The sequence below is a fragment of the Apodemus sylvaticus genome, chromosome 1 (assembly GCF_947179515.1).
Source record: "Apodemus sylvaticus chromosome 1, mApoSyl1.1, whole genome shotgun sequence".
Taxonomy (NCBI): domain Eukaryota; kingdom Metazoa; phylum Chordata; class Mammalia; order Rodentia; family Muridae; genus Apodemus; species Apodemus sylvaticus.
Genome location: NC_067472.1, coordinates 31,341,437 through 31,367,636, shown reverse-complemented (window position 1 = coordinate 31,367,636; position 26,200 = coordinate 31,341,437). Strand labels below are relative to the sequence as shown.

Sequence of the window (26,200 nt, the reverse complement as noted above, 5' to 3'; positions counted from 1 at the left end):
GAATTCATAATGTGCAAGAAAATAAAATGTAAAGACTTCACTTGTCATCAAGAAAGAAGCAGGGCACCAATTATTTAGTGTGCAAACATCATCAATGGGAAAGGCAGAGTGGATGCTTGTCTGCCCCTCTAGATGGAGGAGTTTCAGAGAACACTGCCTATCAAATTTATGCTTGATGAAGTTAAAGTTTTTTAAAGAGAAGAAATGCAGCTAATAGGTATTGAGGGGAGGATGAAAACAGATGGTGATCATTTAAAAACAAAAGGAGATAACGGACAGACAGGTGTCACCACTGCATATCAAACCACTTAAAGTAATGTTGGTGGGAGACCATTGATTTCCTCAGACACAGAATCAACTTAAGGTGGCGAGAGGCAAAGTGGCCAAGCACACAAGACTTTTAAAGCTTGTTGAGCCACTTAAGAATTGTTTTGTCAACATGTTGAACATAAACAGGAGGTAAGTTTTTTATCAAAGGCAAAGTCCACAGCACTATTTATAAGCAATAAAACAATCTGAAGTGATGGTTCTGCACCAGAACACCTGCCTCAGTTTATGAATCTGCAAGAATTTCTTCAGGAGAGCCCCTGTGATGAAGGAACCTCAAGAGACATCACAATGTACAGTTATATGTGATTATTTTTTACAGTAAGTCATAATCATTGAAAGTCAACAGGAATATGTCATATTTATGTAGCATTTTAATATTTCAGAAAATGCCCTAAAACACATTTCCCTATCTCAATAACAGTATAATAGGTTTTAATAGAAGGGATTTGAACTTTCCAGGTTCTCTGATATTTCAGTTGTTCTTATAATTTGAGTATTAAATTACTGCTCTTTGCCTTGTACAAGTTATATTGATAAGTAACCAGTATCCAAAGAATGAAATAATGAATACAAATGAGATTTCATTTTATAATTTAGATGGTTATGAGATTTTGGTGGTTTTCCTGGTCTTCAGTATTATTAAATCCACTATAGCAAAACTAATTTGGAGTATTTGTATTTTCTGGCTGTTGAGAGTTTTTGCAAATGAGGGATTATATTTTATAGTAAATGGACATTATAATCCAATAAATAGAGAAATAAGCACACAGTATAAGCATATATGTGATTTAAGTCCCATTTTCTGAAGAGCTAAGGAGGATGCAAGTAGCACAGTTGCTAAAGAGCTGGCTCTAATGCAGCAATAGTCCCCTAATGCAGAATGAGGTTGTGCTTTTGTTATTCTTGCATTGACAAACATAATCCAACTTCAACCTGACCAATGGCATTCATTAAGATGATGTGAATGCCTAGAAATGGTCTCCTAATTTGGTAACTGCAAAGAGAAAAAAGTTGGTGCACCAGGTCCTGAAAGGTCAAAGGAAAAGGAAATAGTGCACCAGGTCCTGAAAGGTCAAGGGTAAAGGAAACTCCTGACCATGATCAGCCCTATCAGTCACAACTGTATACCTGCAGGGGATGGTGGCCTGTTGAGTATAAAGATTAAAATTTTCTTGTATTAAAGAGTTATTAGCAGCCATATCTTATAAAATTACAGATGAAATAATTAATAGGTACCTATAAATAAATTTACAAATTCTTCCTTGGCTTAAAACTCCCTTTTTCTAGTCAAAGATAGTATTTTGATAAAAATAGGTGAACTCTTAGAGTAACAGAGCTGTTCCTTCTAAGAGCTCAGTAAGCATTTCCCTTCTGACCAAATAGCACCACAATCATCATTGTCATTATTTGATATGCTTTTTTATTAGAGGTTAAGCTTCCCAATAGGAGAGAACTTAGCTTCTACTTTGTATTCTCTTTGCTTACTACATTTCTTTGCATTTAAAAATCTTAGAACAATAGCTTCCTTTACTCCTTACAATAATGACATTCTAGTCCCTGATTATGGACCATCATTAGATGGGCATGTGCTTAAGCTATTGAAAGGTGCCATAAGAAGATTCCTGGGCAGTCCAGGTATATTTATATGCCACAGAGAGAATAGCAAAAGATGAAAGAAACAATTCTACCCACAGTGGACCAATGAGTTTAATTCGGGCTACTTATAAATAACAGCATAATTACAGAATTCTTTACAGGAATCTTAGAAATTTACAAACAACTAGACTGCAGAGGAAGAGTCTTTTCCTCCCAGAAACAGTAAACCCTCTATATATTCTTAGGAAGTGGAAGGGACTCTAGAGCCTCCCGACTCTAGTGACCCTTGCCCTGTTATGTCCAAGTAGGATGGCAATGGTCATGAGTGTCTGGCAGAAAACATCTACACAATGGATGTGTGCTCCTATTTCTCTTTCTTTCTTACTAGATACTCATTTTGATCCACGTGTACATGTTTTAAAAGTAGCTATGTTTAAAGAGGTTTTATTGATTTTTTTTATGGCAGTAGATATTCTTTTGCTATTTTTGAGAGAGAAAGGGATTGGGGCATAAAGGCAGTAATAACCAATTGGACTACAAGCAGAAATAGTTCACAAGTGCTTGTCACTGAAAGAAAAAGTTGACATGGGTAAAGTTATAGAATTCTCCTTTAAATAGAGTTCAGCCTACAGAGTGGGGAAAGATCTTCACTAACTCTGCATCCAATAGAGAGCTAACATCCAAAAATATGTAAAACCCTCAAGAAGTTAGAGTCCAAAATATCAAATAACTCAATTTAAAAAATGGGGTACAGAGCTAAACAGAGAATTCTCAACAGAGTAATCTCAAATGACCAAGAAGCACTTAAACAAAAATTCAATATCCTTAGACATCAGGGAAATGCAAATCAAAATGACCCTGAGATTCCACCTCATACCATTCAGAATGGCTAAGATCAAAAACACAAGTGGTAGCACATGCTGGTGAGGATGTGGAGAAAGAGGAACATTCCTCCATGGCTGATGGGATTACAAAGTGGTACAACCACTCTGGAAATCAATCTGGCACTTCCTCAGAAAATTGAAAATAGTTCTACTTGAAGACTAAACTATACTGCAACTGGGTATATATCCAAAAGATGTTCTACCATACCATAAGGACACATGCTCTACTATGTTCCTAGCAGTCCTATTCATAATAGCCAGAGCTGGAAACTACCCATCCCTCAACCAGAGAATGGATATAGAAAATGTGGTTCATTTACACAATGCATACTATTCAGCTATTAAAAATTAAGTCTTATTTTTAGTCATATATATATATATACATATATATATATATATATATATATATATATATATATATATATATATATATATATGTTTGTTGGGTGGGGCTCATGCTTAGCTAGCTTTCTTATAAAGCACAGGACCATCTGTCTAGGGAATGGTGCCACCCACCATGGACTGGGCCATCCTATGGCAGTTAACAAACATTCCCCAGTAGACATGCCCACAGGCCAACCTAAGCTGGGGAATTCCTCAGTTGAGACTCCATTCTCAGAGGAATCTTGGTGGTGTTAAACTGGAGACAAAGTTAACTAGGACACATCGGTTGCTTATTAAAGAATGAAATAATCATAAATGTCTCAACTAGAAAGAGGTACTGCTCTTAGCTCCTTTATTATGCATTTTATACTTTCCTTCTCCAGTCCACATGACAAAATCATTTTTTGTCCTATCCATCCTTTACATATGCACATGAAAAATCTATGTATATGTATGATATACAGATATGAAAAAAATCACAAAGCAATAGTCCTGTGCCTAAGGAATGGGTCAATAACAGTAAAAGTGCTGGTCATAATCCACCAAATGAACTTAGTGAATCCTACTTATTTGAACCCGGGGTTGAAAATCACTGAAAAATTCTGTTTTATAATAAACCCTGCAGGTACTCTGATGTTTAGTGTGGACTGTGGACCTTTCACAGTGTAGACTCAGCTGGAAAAGGAGTCTTAATGTAACTGTCAACAATAAGTTGACCTGTGGGCATATCTCTGAGGATTGTCTTAGCTCTATTAATATACATAGGAAGACCCTGCCTAAAAGTGGGTGTCACCTTACCCTAGACAGGGAATCCTGAGTTTTTTTAAAGTGAATTGAGCACTAACATGCATTTATTTCCTTTGACTGAGGATATGGCTTTAAGTCTCTGTTGTCTTGATTTTCCAACAGTGATGAGTATACCCTAGAATAGTGACGCAAGTAAGTCCTTTCTCCCTTAAGTTGCTCTTGCCAGGTTTTTCTTCTTTGTTTTTTGTTTTGTTATTTTTTTTCAAAGCCATGGGGAACAAAACTGATACAGGACTAACTTCTTAGTCTCCTCGTGGTCTTTTTGACAGCTTGAGAGTCTTATGTCACCTTTGATTGTTTTCTTCCACAAACATTTCACTATGTTCCTGTTCTTCATCAAAGAACAAGTATCAGAAACTCATGCAATGGTGAGACTGAGCATCCATAGTTGTTTCTGGCTGTTTCTTTAATTAGAAAGAAGTGAAACTGACCAGAATAGCTCTTATAAGATAAGAAATTTAGATCAGGTCAGGACGTGGTAGAATGACAGTGTGGCATTGTGTTGGTGAAATCTGTAGCTAGACATTATTACAAAGGAGGAATTTAAAGACACCCATACCCTTTATTTCTAAAAGTTAATAAAACATGTCCATAGAATGTGTAATGCAAAAACGCATCTGTTTGAACTATTTAAAAAGGCTCATTAAGTATGTATCTTTCGGTCTCCAAAAAGCACCTTTATTTATTTATTTATTTGCCGGTAACCTATTCTCTTCTGTAATACATTCAATTTCCAATATGCAATTGCATTATATTATTAATGTAATAGTAGGTGTTCAGTTTATGTAAATCTATTTCCATGTTTTCTTTCTCAATATGATGCCAGGTTTTGAAATTATAACCCAAGAAATTATATGAATGTAACGAAAACTCATTGCATTATACCAAGTAATTACATTTTGAGGCTATTACAGTGAATAATATCCAGGTAGAAAAAAAATGACAGTCAACAATGCACTTAATTAAAATGAGACTGTTTTTCTAGCATCAGCTAATCTATCAATGCTGACATCTTAAACCCTAAGATTCAGCATCTAATGAACCAGAATCTAGCAAATTATATGTCCCATCATACATTTTCAAGTTGAAAATGAAAGTCTTACAATTCTGATGTAACACTATTGCTGAAGTTAAACATTTCTGTTGGAAGTGGAATATCTTTTCTTCCTGTATATATTAATAGTAAGTTTTCAGTGCAACACCCTATTATTCTGTTCTGTTGCCCAGTGTCTACTTGGTAATGCTTAGAAGTATCACTGTGTCTCAGGAGTTGAGGGTTATGATACAGTGCTGACATGCAATAGACAAAGGTCAGTGGTTAAACACCCTGCATTCTACAAGACATTCTCCCTACTTTCAAAGGTTGGAATTATCCAGCCTGAAATGGGCCTAGTGGAGATAGTTGTGGCCATTCTACAATTACAAATAACGTCAGAGGGCTGGCTTATAAAGTAAGCTTATCAATAAATATATCAAGTCATACTGGTTTTGAGACTTATTACATTTACATGATGAGGATTGATAGGTAAATACGACTGAATTAGAAAGTAGTTGGTAATGTGAATTAAATAATAATGTAATGAGTTATCTGACAACAGTGATCCAATCTCAAAACTCTACTCATCACATCATGAGAAATTGTAAAATAAAATTTAAACTATTTTAATACTTTGTACATGATCAAATATTGGCAGATTCTTATGATACTATAATAAAACGAGTTTCCTGGTTTTTTATTTACTTAAATATTGGCACCATTAGAAAAGCAAAGTATTTTTAAAAAATATTATGTAAATGCATTTAAATAACTATTTATGTAAAGGAAAAATTATGTAAGTTAGACAATATGCTTCGCCTTTAGTAAAACAGAGAGACATTGGTCTAAGGCTCTCTGATTTAAATATTATCTGTTTGGTTTTTAAGTGCATGTGTACTTTTCAGAGAAAAAATTATTTTGAATTTTGAGATCCCAAATATGAGCCAGAGAAACTGACACTGAAAAATGCAGTTGTTTTTTAAGTTATAGTTAATGATATATGCTTATGTTTAATAATCAAGGTATTACAGTCATATCTTCATAACTATAGGCATGTGTGAGTCTTCACAGAATGTGTTCTTAAAGCATGCATTGTTGTGCAGTATTTTCATTATGTGAAAACTGTAGTGTTTCAGAAACTCTCTACAGCTAGACCCATGTCTCTGGGTCATGTAACCATGTGGACCATTTCTGTATATTGGTCAAAATGTGCATTAATATAATTCAACATTTCTCTGGTAACTCTGCTTTCTTTAACTTCATCTTGACTCCACAACTTGTGCTAGCATGTGAAATTATTTCTTTGATACTCATGTTAATGCAACAGAAAATACTAATGTTAAGTTGTTGGAAAAAGTTTCCTGAAGAAAAAGATTGCTATCACCTCCTAGTTTATACTGTCAAAAGTCCTGTCTATTATTTGGTCTCTGCTCATGTAGATGTGGAAGGCCGTTTATTTTTGAGACAGCTGGAAAACTTTTGAGCCTACTTAAAATTCAAAGTTGACAGACAACCTAAGCATATTCTTCATCGCTTATTTAATTGTTTTTATAATAAAGTTAACAGGTTTGAGTGAGAAACCTGAGTCTACATGAATAATTTCCACTGTAATGTGATAAGCAGAGAATCTGGTTTAGGAAAACACACTCTGAGTGAAATTGACTCTTCTGTAAATCAAGTTTATTACCAGAACAGGCATAGTATGCTAAAGAAAAATTTCTAAAACATATAAACAAACAGTCAATGGGGAATTGCTTCTAGACCTGACTCTTCCAAGCCCTTAAAGTGAAACTGGTCTCAGAGTCAATATTTTTCAGAAGCTGTTTTATTTCCTTTTCAAGGACATTGGGATTACAACTATCCAATGTACTCAATCAGTAACTTGTTGAGGGATCTAAAACGCTTGCTCCAAGTGTGAAAACTAGAGAAATCAGACTTGTGCATGTTTTATGAAAAAGGGAGCAGCTTGGTGCCTGAAGTGATGGATGTATTTTATAAAGCTGATTGATTCCTGTAATTTATGCAAGGAAGGCAAATGGTGTGCCTCATGCGAATGGCTCTGAACAATAGCCATGCTCCAATTCTATACACTGTCGTTTTCAAGTAACAACTTAAAAATGTAAATTAATATCGAATATTATGTTCATCGTATCAAAACTGGTTTGTGCCGCCGTTTAAGTCATTACTTAAAAATGATTTCTCTCTGAAAGGATTCATGGGCAAATATTACCATAACATTTTCTAGTTTTGAAAGTACTCTATAATTTTCTAATAGTTCTTTATTGAAAGATAGCCCAGCTTATTATCATATTTAAATTTCATCAGAAAGAGATAAATTCTATGCATAATGGTGAAAATGAGAAATTCTGTTTCTATGGGCTAATTTATTTAACTCTTCTGAATTACCACAACTAACTGCAAGCAAATCAACCTGATTTTTTTATATAAATGTTTTAAATAGTGTAAGTACTGTGGCAAGACTTAAAGACTAGAAGAGGAAAGGGATATAACTTTCTGTTCAAAAAACACTCATAGCTATTTGTTGATTCTTAAGTCTGTTTTCCTTTTAATTATAATCTTTCAAAAATACTTTTAAATGAAAACTTAACAAAAAAACCCACATACTCCAATTAACCAGTTGCAAAGTTTACATCTCATTAAACTTCTATATAATTAGAGAAGCCATTTTTAAAAGAAGCTGTGGAATCTCATATTGAATAATTTCATTATCAAATATATTTGATTGCAATTATCCTCTAACAAAAATTCACGAAAGAGTTAGAACTAGGAAAACAATTAACTTTATATCCTCTTTCATAGCTTGTGCTCATTTTCTGAATTACTCCTTCCACATCCCTAATATTTAACCTCTACTTATTATGTTGTGATGTACACACACCAACATACATATATACATACACATGCAATAATGTCTAGATTAAGACATGCATTTTTAAAGACTGTATGACCATGATTAATATTAAACATTTTAAGTCAATCCTGCATTTTCTTGAGATCTGAATAGTAATAGCAACTAACCCCTTTTAAAGTAAATATATCACATTTACTTTATCCACTTATATGTGGATGGACAACTAGGTTGATTCCATTTCTGTGCTATACTGAAAAAAAAAAGACAGAAATAAACACAGTGAAGGGGTGCAAATATTTCTATAGCAGGGTATGGAGTTATCTGATTATATGTCCAGGAGTGGAATAGCTAGTCATATAGTAGGTCTATCTTTAATGTTTGTGAAAAATCTCCAAATGGATTCCCATATGGCTGTCTTGATTTGCCGTACAAATATATGGCTTCCCTTCTTTTCACATCCTCTCCAACATCTGCTGTCAAATTTCTTGATGACAGCCGTTGTGACTGGGGTGAGGTACTATCTCAAGGTAGTATTAATTTGTACTTTTCTTGTTGGCGAGGGAGACTGAACATTTTTAGAAATAGTTATCGGCCATTTGTGCTTCTCTGCTTGGAAGCTCTCTACTCAGTCCATCCACTCATTTGTTGATTGGCAGTAACTTTTTAGAAAAAAAATGAAGAGAGGTGGCAATGCAATAATTTGTATGTATTCCTCAAGCAAGTAAATAGAGTTAGGGTCTTAGTTATCTTCAGTACTCTCTCTGTTAAGTAGAAAAGGTTGCATGCAAGGACATCCTGGGATTCCCGTCTATAATGGCTTGCTACCTGGGGAGTCTTAAAGACAGGCAGAGTGCTGAAGAAATTAGCAAATGGCCTTTGAGAGCTTTAAATTTTTAAAAATGAACTAGATCAAAAGTCTCTAAGTGAGGCCAAGTAGTTTTAGGTTGAAATCACATTCTAAAGATGCAACTGCATCAGACTCATTGTGACTGATTCACAATTAGAGAGAAATTTACATCATGTTCTTTGAAACCTCAAGTCACACCGAAGTATCAGTGTAGATATTGGTGGTCTTGGGAACTAGTCTATATTCCTTCCTTCTTAGTCTGACAACACATACTGCTGGGATTCAAAAGCAAATAGCTCTTGCAAGGCTAAAAACCAACCTCAGGGCAAAATGCTCCAAATTTTCTTGTTTCCTACCATTTTCTCTGTGATAAAATAGAAAAAGAATTTGATGGCCAGACTCTGGAACTATCCTTTGTCAGCGCAACCTGCACATGGTTGGAAAGTTCCAGTTCTGGTCTGAGGACTAGTTCACGAGGACTAGTTCACAAGGCCATTTGCACGGTTCTTTAATCAGTGTGGTGTTCTCATTTGGGAGTAGGATATTGCTCACTTGAATTTTTTCCACAGGGGAAGAAACAATTTTCTAGGCCCATTTCCCTGAGAATTGCCTAGATCAAGGCTGAGTTGTTTAAAGTAAATTGTTGATAAGATTGTGGGAATGCTGAGATCTTTGTTCCTAGAGGCCTGAGAGAAAAAAAAATCTAATAAAAAAGGAGGAGGGAAAGGGCCCAAATTCCAAAGTCTGTTCAAAAGAGCACATATTCAAAAGAGCATCATATTTTTATTAGATGCCAGATGACACCAAGGGCATTTCAAAACAGCATACCAAGCAATCCAGCCCTGGGTTCTGATTTGCATGGCCTCTTGTGCCTCTAAAGGCATTTTATGAGTTAATGATCAAAGGCCCGAGGAAGTTCTGATGCCAGAGAGCAAGGAGAAACAGCAGCAACCTCCCTATGACAAACAGACTGAGCAACTAAAGGCCATCTCCGCTAATGAAGTGGAAGGAGAGGCCATCTTTCCTTGCTGTCACAATTGTGTCAAGCAACAAGGCTCACCACCAAAAGTAATTGGGAAATTATCAAACAGACGAAAACATTCTTTTGTAAATGAGCTTGTAAACAGAAAGGGAGCTTTAAATCAATGAACGCTAATCATGAGAATAGGATTATTTCAACAAAAAAGTTGAGGGATTGGTCCACATGGGTGCAATATTCTAGTTAATTCTTTCAAAGTGCCAGGGGGTGGGGAGAGGTGTGAGGCAGAGAGGTGGCATGCTGTCTTAGTGTTTAGTGACAGTAAGGCAGATCTCTGGTACCTGCCATGGTTTTGTACATTATTGTTTTCTCATACATTGATAGATAGACTCTGCTTCGCATCTTTGTTTTGTTTTCCTTCCTCGCCTTAATTTTCTTTTTCTTTGTTTAATTATTCTGCCTGTGTGATGTGAATCTATTATATAGATCCTGTTAGTGAACTCAGGATCTTCGGGTAATGAAGTCCAAATTATCAGAGAGGGCTGTAAGCAGAACTCACTCAGTGTCTAGTGGTCAGATAAGTGGACCAAACAAGGTCCACATATCATTATCACATGTTAACCAAGCCCAACTTCCTTACTCAGATAAAGAGTGACCCTTGCCATGTATTATGAGTCAGATATATCCTGCTTCCATATTTTAGTAATGTAGCCTAGGTCACAGATAAACTAAGCCTGCTTCCTGGCTGCACAAGACCTCCTTATTTCCTGAGAAATCTTTCAAAGCAGGACATACCTTGCTTTATCCTGCAAGGCAGAAACTCTCCTTTGGAGTCCTTTTGTTCCACCATACTGCCTATTGTTAATTTTGAAAAATCTCCTGTCTAAAAGATGAGTTGACTTAATGGTTTTCTCTTGAACAAGCCCTACAATCTCTCCCTAAAAGTCAAAATATTCATTTAGGGAACAAGGCATAGAAGTAAACTGATATGGTTCTGGTGACTTTTGTCTTCTTGTTCTGTCATTATGGCATAGCAACCCCAAAGGACTAAGACTCATTCCTCTGTTCTTGGTCTCCATGCAGCAGACACATCTGTTTTTCCCTTCTACCTCTCATGTCTCTGTAAACTTTTTTGATTGTTTCTCTAGACTTTTAAAAGCTACATTTCTCAAGAATCAATCCATAGATTCATGTTCTGCCTATTGTCCATTTCACTGGTTCTTTCTATATTTTAGTTGCCATTTGAATACTCCTTATTCTGAAATTCTCTCTGTACATCTTTGCCTAGCCCATTTCAATTAATGCCTACCTAGCATCCACTAATTACTCAGGATTCAGTTCGAATGTATTGAGAATGCAACTTCATCCTTGAAGTCTTGTCACAATGTTAGTCTTTTTCACACTGAACGAAATATATCAGGAAAGCAAAAAATGTGTATTTTAGTCACTATTTTATGGGGGTGGGGTGGGGTATAGGCATGTAGAGAGTAATCTGTTGAATAAATCAATGTATATAAAGAAATGAATGAATATGGGTAAGGCCAGTACATGGGGGAATATGGGTTATCAGAAGGAGTCTAGGTTTATATAACAGGTGACATTAGGTTATAAAGAATGTCCATATTTCACGTGGGCTTTTATAATGATGAAGTTCTCATGGAGAACAGTATTAGGTCTCATCAACATAGACTGAAACTAAATGCATACATCAATCTATTGATACAGCTATTAGAGTGTCTCAGTGGAAGTACCTAGATATGAATCCTTCAGACTTCACGAAAAGACAGCAGGATAGAACAGGTGGCAAATGGACCCGCTGGTCTACAGTACTGCAACTTTTCTATCAGTGCATGACAGAGCAATTTGCACAGCTGGATGGACTATGCTTTGGCATTGGTAAAGTGGCTTTGGCTATGGGCTGAGGTTTTATTTTTTGGTGTTCTGCTTTTAGAAGTGATTGAGAACTTATATTCGCAAGAAGAATGGATTGAATCAGTAAGGCTTTATCTTGAGTCAATCTAGAGATGTAAGTTTTCATTCACCATGTTTGCAGGCAGTACTGCAAAGATGTAAGCAGAACAGAAAATGCTCAAGTATGTTGGTAATGTGGTAAAGTCAAATGGAGAAAAACAATGTGTGAGACATGTCAGCGTCAGAAAAACACAAAGGCAGCTAGGAGCACATGTTGGGTCTGCTTGGTTGGTTTTTCTTTTTCTTTCTCTATCTTGTCATATTATTTTTATAAAAAGTAAAGGTATAAAACATTTTAATAAAAATAAGGCTTATTATAAATAAAAACAGCATTACAGTTTTTGCCCGCTTTATGCTCTCACCCTGAGAATGTAATGATGGCAAAGGTGAACCCTGTTAAGAGTATAATTTTTTGCTGTAAAGGTTTTTATGATAAGCTAAATTGAATGTATGTGTGTACTATATACAAATTATGGTTTTTCATTTAGAAAAAAAGAGTTCTTTTGTCTGTGTCTGAGTATAATGTATATCAGCAAATACATTGATGATATGCTAAATATAAAACATGCTATTTAATAAATAGACTCTTCTGCCAAAAGACTCAAAATAATGAAATAAAACATTTACTTTTATATTTATGGACAGCCATGATTTTAAAAGACAAGCCTTACACATGGATGGAGGTAAGATATTCAAAGACATGTGACAATAATCGCCGTAACTTCAAAGTATGGGGTGAAAACAACTACTGATTATATATTGGTTTTCCTTCAAACTACAAGATATTACATAGTATTATAAATGTGTTTTATTTTAGTTACACACATTATATAGCACACTGTAATACTCACACTAAGTGAAGCTATAAATGCTTGTTATCAAGTGAATGAGTGTCCTTGCAGCAAAAATGATATGGACATATTACAGATGCTACTTTATATTTTAAGTGATGGCCAGTGATCCTTAATTTTAATATTACATTGTTTCCCCCAATATTTGTGGCCATAACTCATATTTTACAAAGCAAAGTCTTTGTTTAGTCAGGATTATCAGCAATTAGAAAACATGCCATGAAAGTAAAGTTTCTATCAAAAATTAATTAAGAAAAGGTGTATTGTGGGACAGGCAGAAGACACAGTGCCTTCAGCCAAACAGTTTTTGCAAACCTTTCAACAAGGTGTTTCTTTCAAGCCAATTTTCTGGACTGTTTGTCTGATCTGCATTCTTGGTGCAGGTTTTCAAAGCATAGCATGTGCAGTTGGGGTAATCAGTCTGCCACTGAGTGTTAGCTAAATTGGTAATGAGTTCCTCGCCTCTGAGTGTTAAGTATCCCAAAGGAATGAGTTATTAAAGTCACTCCTGTTTTATCTCTCCTTCCCCAAATAAGAATAGACATAGAAAAATGATTATTTTACATGGGTAAATAACATGATCGTTTTAATGGGGATTTAAGAAATATTAGCCTGAAATTTCATGAGTTTTGCAAAACCAAAGGGAACTTTGAAAACAATAGAGTTTACACAGTGGAGTTTAATCTTTACCTCCGTTGTGCATGCTCTGGGCTTCATGGTCTATATAGATATGCAAAGGAATTAACAGACTCATCCAGGGAATGTAAACCAATTACAGGATGTACCTAGTTTTTACTGCACAGGTGAACCTTTAAAAGTTCCTTCAATAGCAAGTAAATGTAAAATGTATTTAAGGGGAGACCAATGGAAGAAAGAGGCAACAGTGGAAACACATATGTTGAAGCTTGCCCGTGCAGGTGAAAAGCTTACCCTGAGGAAACTTATAGTTAGCTTTCTCCAAGTTAAGGACATCTGATTAAGGGATGGCTATAACTTCAGACACCTTGCTATGTCTTCATATTAATTAGCACTATATAAAGTGTTAACAATGTAAAAGGCATCACAACTAGTCTAACATTTGTTATTAAACAATTTCAAGGAATAAACTTATTATTGTTCTTTTTAGAATTCAGATCAGGGGTTTAATTTTGAATCAAACTTTTAATACTTTCTAAATACATAATGATTAAGAATACCTAACTTGGTCTTAATAACCAGGCAATTTAAGAAAAATGTAATCATGAATGAAATTTGCTAACACAAAGTATCTTCTGAGGCAGTTAATCAATCAGCAGGATATCTGAATAGTGGTCTATTCATCTGCCTTTATCAGATTAGTAGCTGATCTAATCAGAGGCCTCTATAACCAAGTTTGGTCCAGTGAATAGTTGATTTAATTGGTGACTAATCTGACTAGTGATTAATCCCTTCTGGTTGTTGACCCAATCTATGGCTTACCAAATCAATAATTCCCATCAAATCTATGGTTATTGATTAGGACAGTGACTAATTTAGTCCAAATTTGACCAATTCACCACCTATAAAAGAGTAACTTCTGTGAGGTGATAGATGAGCTAATTGGATTAATTACTGTGATCAGTTTCTAATTGATATCTATATCAATGTTGTATACCCCAAAGACTGTATGTTTGTTTCACGATGTCCAAAAATAGGCTGGTAAAACTACTGGTCAAAGAAACATATTGGGAAGCATCTTGAAGAAGACCGTCATTTTATTATTTCTTTGTTTCCTAACCGTAACTGTTTTTGCTACACTGTTAGTGTTTTATAAAAAGATATCTGTATTTTTTAGTCTAAGTATAAATTAATGATATGCTATATAAACACAATAACTTAAATTTATATAAAATTAAGAACTCCTTATTCATGTAAAATATTTTATAATATATATACAATAATTAATATCTATTTTCAGAGTCATTTGTCAAATTAAATTGTTTCCAAAGATTACTTCAACAAGGTCACCCACCTTTGTAGCTCTTTGCAATTTACAAAGATTGCTTTTTCTATAAGGTCATCAATTAAAAGGCAGCATTAGCTCCCACTTTAAAGAAGTACTAACTGGGGATATGAGAGAAGTGTTGGGAGTCGTGTGCAAGAGTGATAAGCAGGAGCAAAGGCTTCTCATCTTTGTTCAGATTGATATTACAGCGTGACAAACTATGGCCAAATCTTCCTTCTAACAGTCTGAATCTAGTTTTAGTATACTTGTTTCCTTACTGCCTAGAAGTACAGTGTAAGGAAGTGAATCCATGAATGGTCAGAATTCACGAACCCTCACATGGCTACTCCTACAAAGTCAATGGATTCTGAGCAGAGTCTCAGTCACTGTCACTTCACCATCACTTAGAATTTAGGCTGAAAAAGCATGTTTATGAATATTCACATACATAGATATGGGAATATATGTAAATATTATATATGTGCATTTTTTATATATATATATATATATATATATATATATATATATACATATTGCAGCTACACTATGTTCTGTAAGTCTAAAGTAGCTGTTCATATTTTAGGTTGGCCATCAGTCATCTTATTTATACACCTGTGTGTATTTAAGAGGTTAACATGGAGAATAATTCTTAATATATTACTCCTAGTTTGAATGTTATTTTCATGGATTCTTAGAGCAAAATATTTTATTCCTTTTGGGTTTTAGGTAACTACAAATTTGATAATCAAATTTTGACATGAACTATGGACTTAACACTAAATTTTATCTATTTAATCATTTTATTGTCCTATGGGATATAAAATGCCAGTTTGTACTGAGCGAAACAAGAGATTATGAAGACCACTGTTTTTTCTCTAAAGTAACTAACATTTTTTAAATTACATTTCAAAATAATCTTGAATATATCAAATCTTTGCCCCAAAGCTCTGGCAAAGCTTTGTTTTATAGCAAGACATCCTTGTAAAAAAATTAACAGTTAGCATCTAATATCATCGGAAGGTATTTTAAATCTGATAGTTACATGTTTCATTGTAATTGTTTACACCTAATTTGAAACTATCACTTACCTGCTTGAGTTGATCTTCACAAAGGATTTCATGTTGAAAAGAGCCAGATTAAGTAAGCACACTGTGTAACAAGTACATTGCTTGCCTAATTTTTTCTTCTAAGTAATCGGATTTTTACTGCCAGAGCACTTGACATGAATTCCAAATATTTGGTGCTATCTTATCAACGCCACCTTTTATCATGATGAAGTAAGTCCCCCAAACAAATGTCACTTACTTTGCTTTTGCTTCTGCATCCTCATATGCCTTGTTAGAGACATCATCGAGTCCTCCAATCAAGTGCTTGAACGAGCTGCCAGAGGAAAGCCAGAGTGATCATGTTAAATCCTCTTTGCACCATGGAAATGATGTCAACCAGTCACTAATAGTGAAATGATTTAAAGCCATCTTTAAAAGAGTAAATTCAAACAATCTAGAGAGACTGCTGAGAAACACACCAGACAGCAGAATCCCATCTGATTGGGTGATAAACACTATGAGGTCAGAGGCCTCTTCTATCTGGTCGACCACTGTAGTTAACACCTAATCATATTTGGCACCCATGTCTGCCGAAAGCAGATATTGAGCCTATGCTAAGTGTGTGTGTCAGTTTCTTATCAAACTGATATAACAACAAAACCTGCTGGTAGGTTTGCCAGTTAACTGGGAATAATTTTTATTATTTTCAATGGAAACAGTAAAAGGCAAACAGTAGCTGCATCTCCAATTAAACGAAAGCAAATAATCATTGACAGAGTAAGAATTATAGAAAAATAAACTCATTTGAGAGAGTGAAGATTATTTGAGTTTGGGATGAAGTAGGAAGGTCAACTGCTTAAAGCTCATCTATTCAATATCTACTCTATATCTAGAACTGTCTTTATATTTATTTAATATAATGAAGTGTCATCTATCATATGCTTAAAATATAAAATGTTATAGAAAAAGGGAACCCAGTGAATACACACATAGCAGAATTACCCTTGAAATGAACTGAATACAACCAGATACAGTAACTCCTTTATACATGATATTTTGGCAACCACTGAAACAGACTGGATAACAAGGATGCGCTGGCTAGTTTTGTGTGTCAACTTGACACAGGCTGGAGTTATCACAGAGAAAGGAGCTTCAGTTGGGGAAGTGCCTCCATGAGATCCAGCTGTGGAGCATTTTCTCAATTAGTGATCAAGTGGTGAGGGCCCCTTGTGGGTGGTTCTATCTTTGGGCTGGTGCCCTTGGGTTCTATAAGAGAGCCAGCTGAGCAAGCCAGAGCAAGCAAGCCAGTAAGAAACATCTCTCCATGGCCTCTGCATCAGCTCCTGCTTCCTGACCTGCTTGAGTTCCAGTCCTGACTTCCTTTAGTGATGAACTGCAACGTGGAAGTGTAAGCTCAATAAACCCTTTCCTCCCCAACTTGCTTCTTGGTCATGATGTTTGTGCAGGAATAGAAACCCTGACTAAGACAAAGGAGAAAGTCAAATAAGCCTGTCCAGACTTCCACATAACAACCAGTACATCACAGTCTCATGTGGTCCTGGTAATGTCTCACTGGGGGCAATTGTTTACTTTGGCAAGGTCCTTGGCGCTATCTTGTCTCTGGTGCCTACTTGCTTTCTTTTGCCTCATCCAGATTCTATAATATTCTGTCTGCATACAAGGAACCAGGCAACTATGGGCCAAATGCTCTGAAATAATGTACTAAAATAAATCTTTTGTCTCTTAAGATTTTTTTTTTTTTTTTTTTTGTCAAGTATTTGGTCACAGCGGTAAGAGCCAGGACTATGCTAGGCATTGCTCAGTGTGACAAGTGCTGCACAGTGATGTTGTTAGTGACACATCCATTTTACTTCTGTGCTTATGATAGAAGTTCACCCTAAATCATAACACCTAGTAACGTGATTGACTATAGGGACAAAATAAGCACTGTCCTCCCTAAAATCCCCATCCCCAGCAGCATGCTTAGACGATAGTGATGAAAAATTTTAGTACTGTATAGGCTTTTAATGGGGAGTTATAAGGAATTATGTAGAGTTATATAGTTTATACCTCTATAATTTTTGAATATATATGTTTATGTGTTATTGTGTGCATACAGAGGCTGATGCCAAGGGTCTTCCTTGATCTTCCTACAATGTTTTATATTGAGGCAGGATCTCTCCTTAAAGACAGTACTTGGCTTGATTTTTCTAGATAGCCAGTTTGCTCTGAGGAACTCCCTGGATCTTCTTTGACCACGGGGATTCCAGATGTGCCTCTTTGTCACCCTGAATCTGTGTAGGGAACTGAATGATAGTTCTTACACTTGCATGCCAATCACTTTTCCTTCCTTGTGTTCTCCCCTGTTCCATCTGTATGATTACTTTTTGGAAGTCCTGGGAGTTGGATAGAGGGTCTCTTAAATTCTACAAGCTGTATAATGCTGAATCACACCCACAGTCTCTTCATAATCTTAATCTCTAAACAGCATGCATTTGGAGTACCAAATAATAAGTAATGCAGTCAGTTTGTGAACCACAGCAGAAAATTTGATGATTTAGAATTTAAAGTTACTTAACTGCTTTCATTTTTAATTACTTTTTGCAAAAACTATAAAAAAGACTAGGGCAACAGAGGACAGCTGTTATCTCAGATCCCTAGTGGCGACCCATCTGGGAGCCTTGGTCACTTCTATGCTGTGCTAAATACAGTCAATCTGATATCCAAAAGGAGACAAAGAGGAAATTTTGAAACACAGGCCCAGGAAATTAAGAAACTCATTCCAAAATATGAAGTTTAATATAATGGACTTATTGATTCACACTGAATAATAGGCAAGTCTAAAATTTCTCAAAAATGTTATAAATAAAACAAATGGTAACTCTAATCTCTATTACTGAGGAATATGCTCAAATGAATGTGATTTCAAACATTTCCCTCTACTTAGTTCTATTTTTTCATTTGTGTTTTTGTTAATACTTTATTATAATTTTTATTTGCTTTTTACCTTGAGTGCCTATAATTTTTGTTAGTTACATTCTAATGAAGCTAGAGACAGGGAACAGAAACTTAAATTTTCACTCAAACAATAGCATAAAATGCCAGCTTTTCTTTTTTATTTTTGTTGCGATTGAAAATAGTTTTTTTTTTCACATAGTATGTCTTGATTACAGTCTTTCCTCCATTTATCCCTCCTACTTCCTTACCACCTCCACCCCCCATCTGGATTCAGTCCCTTTCTATCTCCTATGAGAAAACAACTAGGCTATTGAGGGATAATAATAAAAAACTATAATAAGATAACACAAAAATGAACACAGTGGAAGTAGACAAAAACAAACAAGGAAAAGAGCCCAAAAGAAGGCAGAAGAATCAGAGACTCACTGGTTGACAGTGCACACCCAGGAATGCCATATAAACACTAAACTAGAAGCCATAATATATATGCCAAAGATCTGGTACAGACCGATGCAGGCAGGCCCTGCATATCCTGCCTCAGTCTCTGTGAGTTCATATGAGCTTTGCTCATGTTGATTTAGAGACCTTAGGTTCTTGGTGTTCCCCATCCCCTCTCTTTTTTACACTCTTTATGCCTCTAATTTCCCAGGGTTCTCTGAGCCCTGCAGGAAGGGATTAGATAGAGACATCCCACATTCTGGGCTATCCAAGGTCTCTCACGTGCATATTGACTGGCTGTGAGTTTATTTGTTTCCACCTGATGGCAGTTAAGTACTGATCTATGAGTGTAGCAGAATGTCGTCAGGAGTCATTTATTGATACTATTTCTTGTTCAACAGTAGTATGTAGTTTTACTCTAGTTTAGCCTAGGTCCTTGGGCTATCTAGTTTGTCTTGAGATGATTTTCCAACCCTAAAGTCCATTCTAGTCTAGAATTTGCCATGTAACAAACATCTTGAACTCACGATTCTTCTTCCTCAGCCTTCTTACTTGGAGGATTGTAGGTGTGTGCCACTACCCCCAATACCACTACTCTTTCTATGATTAATTTTCTTACTTTCCTGTACAAGGTATTGGTCCATATCTAAACTTGGAGAAAGTCTGATTTCAGAGAAACTCTAACATACAAATATGTCTGCAGTTACCCAATGACACATGATTAGGGAGGATCTTTCATTTGCTCTTAGTGTAGTCTTGTTACTGTTTAGAGTTAGAGCTATTAACTAGCTATGACTGAATATTAATTTTAACTTTGCACTATTGTATATATACTTCATTTGATCCTTTAAAGTTTTAAGGGGTATTTAAGCAGTTATGTATGTACTGCTTATGACATGATATATCTATGACATATAACTGTATGTACATATGTCATAGAATATCTATCGCTATGTCTCAGTATGCATATAGAAACACACATGGGCATACACACCCAGGGAAACAGGAAGAATGATAACTGTGTACACAAACATAAATATTTGTACTCTAGACTATGGATTGAACATACATAATTTCTTTTCATGATAAATATACAAAGGATCATATTTTTGTCTTTGGGAATATTGGGCCATATATTATTTGTAAATAATTTTTCTTTGGAAGGCAATCTAACTCAAAAGCATATTGAAACACTGAATAATTAGATCCTGATAAAATGGAAAATCTTTCAAAACAAAAATATTATATTATATTATATTATATTATATTATATTATATTATATTATATTATATTATACATAAGTACTTTAAGAAGATATGGAACTTTCAAGCAATATCACTGAGTCCAAAGGGATCCCCACTATGTATTTATCCTCTGGTCAATAAATCATTAAAAACAGCTTAGTCATCTACATAGTAGAATTATAGAATTAATTAATAAACTTACTATTTATGGGCCTATTCATTTGCACTTCAGGCAATTGAACCATGGGCCTTGAATCTACAAGGAAGGCTCTTCACCACTGCGCTATATTCCTGGTCACACACTCTTTCCCAGAATACATAATATCTGTGTGGATCCTTGTTAATCAAGTCTTTTAGGGCATTGCTATAGTGGTTGTGATGGCTATTCTTGGTTGTCAACTACATCTGTAATTAACTAAGATCCAAATGACTGGGCATACCTGTGAGGGAATTTTTTTCGCAATTAAACCATTAAAGTGGGAAGATCTACTTTTAATCTTGATCTTTGAGGTGGGATGATAAACCTTTAATCCAGATCTTTTGAGGTGGAATGATCCACCTTCATTCTGAACCACACCTTCTTCTAGCAGGAAAAGAAGCTTCTTTTCTCTTTACCTGCTTGCTCTTGCTCCAAGACCATTCTATCACTAGTGTTAGAGCCTACTTTTTCAGAATCCCAGCATATCGAAGACTAACTGAGAGATCCGGCCTTGGGGACTGAACAACTACTAGATTCTTGGACCTCCATTCATAGGCAGTCATTGTTGGACTAGCTAGAGCATAGCCAATAAGCCATTCTAATAAATTCTCTTTCTCACTATATAGAGATTTTTCCTATAAGCTTTGTGACTCATGAGAACCCCCTAACTAATACAGTGGTAAATGACTTTCTAAATGTTCATTAGGGTCTTAAGGTATGAATTGACTAATAAAAAGATCTCTGTCATCAATGTTCTATTCTGAAGATCTTAGTAAGATGTTTTGGCAACCTTAGTAACAGAATGAGTAAAACACACAAAACATTTATCAGCTATAAAAACAAGTAACTACAAGACCTGATACTATTACTGATGCTATAGTGTGCTTATAGACCGCTAGCATGGTGGTCCTCCAAGAGTCCCAACAAGCAGCTGACTGAGACAGATGCAGATTCTTACCCTCAACCATTGGACTGAAGTCGGGGAACCCCATGGTTGAATTAGGGAAAAGCTAGAAGAAGCTAAGGAGGAGGGCAACCCCATAGGAAGACCAGCAGTCTCTACTAACCCAGGACCCTTGAGATCTCTCACTGATCCACCAAACAGGCAACATATACAAGTTGGTCCAATGCCCCCGACATATATACCCCAGAGAATTGCCTGGTCTGGCCTCACTGGGAGAAGATATGCCTAATCCTCTAGAGATTTGAGGCCCCAGGGAGTGGTGAGGCCTGGCTAGGTGGCAGAGACATGATATCCTCTTGAAAACGGGGGGGGGGGGGGGGGGGGGGAGGAGGGATGATGAATGGGACGAGGAACTGTGGGAAGGGGACCTGGAGGGAAGGCAAAAAGCTGGACTATAAAAAAAATAAAAGTAATAAAAGAAATAAATTATTAAACTCTTTAACTCACAGGTAATTTATATCTTAGTGTTGCAAAATAAAATAGCCAATTGCATATATATGCTAGGTTCAATTTCTGAGAAAAGTGGGGAGCTATTGTTATGTGAAAATCTTTACCTCAGGCTATCTCAGCAGCAAACTTCAGTGCATGCATGCAGGTAGTTGCACATACACTTTTTGTGCTAGTTTTTCTGAGAATAGAATCTAGTTTTAACAAGTTAAGTAGGGGCTGGAAAGATGGCTCTGTGGTTAAGAACACTGGCTGCTCTCCCAGAGGATTTGAATTTGACTCTTAGCATCTGCACAGTGGCTCACAACCATTTGTAATTCCAGTTTCAGGGGGTTCTAATACACTATCCATGCCTTTGTGGGCACTGCACACAATGGTATATAGACATATGTGCAGTTGGAACACTCTACAAATTAAAAATACGTCATTTTAAAATGTCAAGGCAGGATTCTCTTCCATGTATTTATTTATTTATTCACTTTACTTCCCAATCGAAGCCCCTCTCTTCCCAGTTCCCCCTCACACAGCCCCTCTCCCCTCCCCTTCTTCTCTGAGAAGGGGAAGGTCACTCCTGGAGAGCCAACCCAACCTGGCACCTCAAGGACTAAGTATATCCCCTCCCACTAAGGTCAGACAAGAAAGCTCAGTTAGGGGGCACAGCATCCATAGACAGGTAAGTCCCTGATCTAGTTGTTGGGGACCCCATGAAGACCAAGAAGTATTTTTTTTAAGGTGAGTGATTTTAATGGTACTATTTAAATACAGATTCACAAAAGCAGAGACATGGAAGAGAAAATCGCAAGTGTCCTGTGTGTTTAATATTAGTAGTTCAAACGTGGTCTTAAGGTGGAGACAGAAAGGAAGGAAAAAGGGCAAGGGAGAATGAAAATGTGAGGGCAGCAGATGGAAGATGGGGCAAGAAGGAAGCGAAAGAGGCAGAGAAGGGAAATAATGGCCCTTCAACATTTGTAGACATTTTTTTTATGTCTTTTTTTTTTTTGATTTTTCGAGACAGGGTTGACATTTTCTTAAGAGGCATCAGCTGAAAGGCTGCTGCTCCTCACTCTAGGAAAAGTATCTGTTTGGGGACATTATGGTGATTGACTCAGTGGGTAATAATTTCAGTTATTAAGATGTTTTCATTATCACACCAAAACATCTTTCTGAAGGAAGCTGATTACCCAGTGGTGTGTCTAAAATGTGTATAATTTTGTTCTTCAATTGCAACGTGATGATACTCTTGTCTAAAGAGAAATGGGCTTTAAAACTCTAAGGGAGACAAAAGACCAAATTGACAGATTCCAAGTATCAAGAATTGACATATTGCCAACAAAGAAAAGCATTTACACACAATCTATAGTTTATAAAGCACTTTTTATATCTATGCATTTAAACTTAACATATTCATGTTAGTTCATGTAATCCTTGTGCTTTACTATATTCCTATTTTGATACGATGTTTAGTAATTATGAGTAGGTAGACTCTGTGGGTTAAAAATATAAAAATAATAAAAATAAAACTAATTAAGCAGATTCTGTCAAATTCAAAATAGGGACTGTGAGAGGTATCTGACTGTGAGATCTGTCACTCCATTTATTACTAGGGCTGATACAGCTAGTCTGGATTTGTAGGCTGGTGTTTCCTTCAGAGTCTCATATTTGTCACCCCTAAAGCTGTGAACTCTATGGCAGGTAGATGAGGATGACTTTGCTTCCCAGACCAGAGAAGGAGCTGCCTTTAGTCAGGGGTTTACGAGTAGCTGCACTCCCATGCTAAACCCTCCAAATAAGTTCTCAAATTCCAAATATGGTTACAAAATTAATCACTTATATAAAGCAGATTTGTTTTCTTGATTACAGCTATATGTAAGGCAATAATCTGCTCTAAACAATTCAACAATAATGCAGAGAATAAATGGAAAATCTTAAATGAAAAATGGACTTTTGAGTTTTTAATTGATATATATACATAATTTTATATATTTATATTATGCGTATGTATGAGTATATCTATCTAATAATCATTTTAATTTTTTGATTAATTTATATATTCACTTTACATTCCAATTGCTTCACCCCTCCTCTCTGTCCTCCACTCACACAACTCCTCCCCTTTCCCCTTCTCTTAGGAAAGGGTGGAAGTCTTCCTTGGGTACCCTCCAACCTTGGGATATCAAGTCTACTTATAAGTAAGTATATATCATGCATGTTCTTTGACTCTGAGTTACCTCAGTCAGGATGATATTTTCTAGTTCCATCCATTTGCCAGCAAAATTCGTGATGCCTTTTTAAAATAGCTGGGTAGTATTCCATTATGTAAAGGGACCACTTTGTTTTGGTATCCATTCTTCAATTGAGGAGTATCTGGGTTTTACCAGTTTCTGGCTATTATGCACATAGTGCAACACGTGTCCTTATGGTATGGTGGAGCATCTTTTGGGTGTATGCAAAGGAGTAATATAGTTGGGTCTTCAGTTAGAACTATTTCCAATTTTCTGAGACACCACCAGATTGATTTCCAGAGCGGCTGTACCAGTTTACAATGCCACCAGCAATGGAGGAGTGTTCCTTTTTCTCCACATCCTTGCCAGCATGTGCCATCTTTTGAGTTTTTGATCTTAACTATTTTGACAGGTGTAAGGTGGAATCTCCAAGTTATTTTCATTTCCAGTTTTATAATTTCTCTTATGACTAAGGATGTTGAGCATTTCTTTAAGTGCTTTTTGGCCATTCTCAATTCCTCTGTTGAGAATTCTCTGCTTAGCTCTGTACCCCATTTATAAATTGGGTTGCTTGGCTTATTGGTGTCTAACTTCTTGAGTTCTTTATATATTTTGAATAATAGTCCTCTGTTGGATGTAGGATTGGTGAAGAGCTTTTTCCAAACTATAGGCTGCTGTTTTGTCCTAGTGACAGTGTCCTTTGCCTTAACAGAAGCTTTTCAGTTTTAAAAAGTCCCATTTGAAAATTGCTGATCTTAGTGCCTGAGCCATTGGTTTTCTGTTCAGGAAATTGTCTCCTGTACCAATGAGTTCAAGACTATTTCCCACTTTCTCTTCTATAGGATTTAGTGTATCCAGTTTTATGTTGAGGATACACTTGAACTTGAGTTTTGTTCAGGGTGATAAATATGAATCTATTTGCATTCTTCTGCATACAGACATCCAGTTAAACCAGGACCATTTGTTGAAAATGTTTTCCTTTCCCGCCCACTGTATGGTTTTGGCTTCTTTGTCAAAAATCAAGTGGCCATAGGTATGCAGGCTTATTTCTGGGTCTTTGACTCAATACCATTAATCAACCTGTCTATTACTATACCAATACCATACAGTTCTTATTACTACTGCTCTGTAGTACAGCTTAAAATTAGGGATAGTAATAACTCCATATCTTTCTTTATTGTACAGTATTGTTTTAGCTATCTTGTTTTTTTTTCCATATGAAGTTCAGAATTGTTCTTTCAAGGCTTGTAAAGAATTGTGTTGGAATTTTGATGGGAATTTCCTTCTATAGAATTTCAAACTAAAGAATTTCAATCTACAGATTGCTTTTGGTAAGGTGGTCATTTTTACTATGTTAATTCTACATTAACATAATAAAATCGGGTTAATTGACCCACAAGCATGGGAGACCTTTCCATCTTCTGATATCTTATTCACTTTCTTTCTTCAGAGACTTGAAGCTCTTGTCATACATGTCTTTCACTTGATTAGAGTCACACCAAGATATTTTACATTATCTGTGGTTATTGTGAAAGGTATTGTTTCTCTGATTTCTTTCTTAGCCCATTTATCATTTGTATAAAGAAGGGCTCCTGATTTTTTTGTAGTTAATTTTTTATTCAGCGATTTTGCTGAAGGTGTTTATCAGTTGTAGGAATTCTTTGGTAGAGTTTTTGGGGTCACTTATGTATACTATTCTATTATCTATGAAAAATATACTTTGAATTCTTCCTTTCCAATTGAATACTTTTGATTTTCTTTAGTTGTCTTATTGCTCTAGCTAAAACTTCAAGTACTATATTGAAGGGATACAGAGTGGACAACTTTACCTTGTCCCTGATTTTAGTGGAATTGCTTTAAGTTTCTCTCCATTTAATTTGATGTTAGCTATTAGACTGATGTACATTGTCCTTATTATGTTTAGGTGTGTGCCTAACATATCTCTCATCTCTCCAAGACCTTTTTATTTTTTTCTTTAATCTTTTTTACAGTGAAGACTTTATCCCCCTCCTGGTTCACTAACATCCCATAACCTCCTCTACACTCCCCAACCCTGTCTCCAAGATGAGGTCCTCACACTCCCACCTCACCTGACCTCCTGATTCCCTGGGGCCTCCAGTCTCTTGAGGGTCAGAGACTTCTTCTCTGCATCTTCTCTGAC

General features: G+C 35.9%; 1 protein-coding gene across 3 annotated transcripts in view; it reads right to left on the bottom strand.

Annotated features, from left to right (window-relative positions):
• Positions 1-26,200, bottom strand: part of Prkg1 (protein kinase cGMP-dependent 1) — a 1,198,874-nt gene that overhangs the window by 98,107 nt on the left and 1,074,567 nt on the right. For all 3 annotated transcript variants that reach the window (XM_052187297.1, XM_052187287.1, XM_052187307.1), the window contains one exon: positions 15,826-15,900. In XM_052187297.1, coding sequence (XP_052043257.1) covers positions 15,826-15,900 — 75 coding nt within the window. The remainder of the gene's footprint in view (positions 1-15,825; positions 15,901-26,200) is intronic.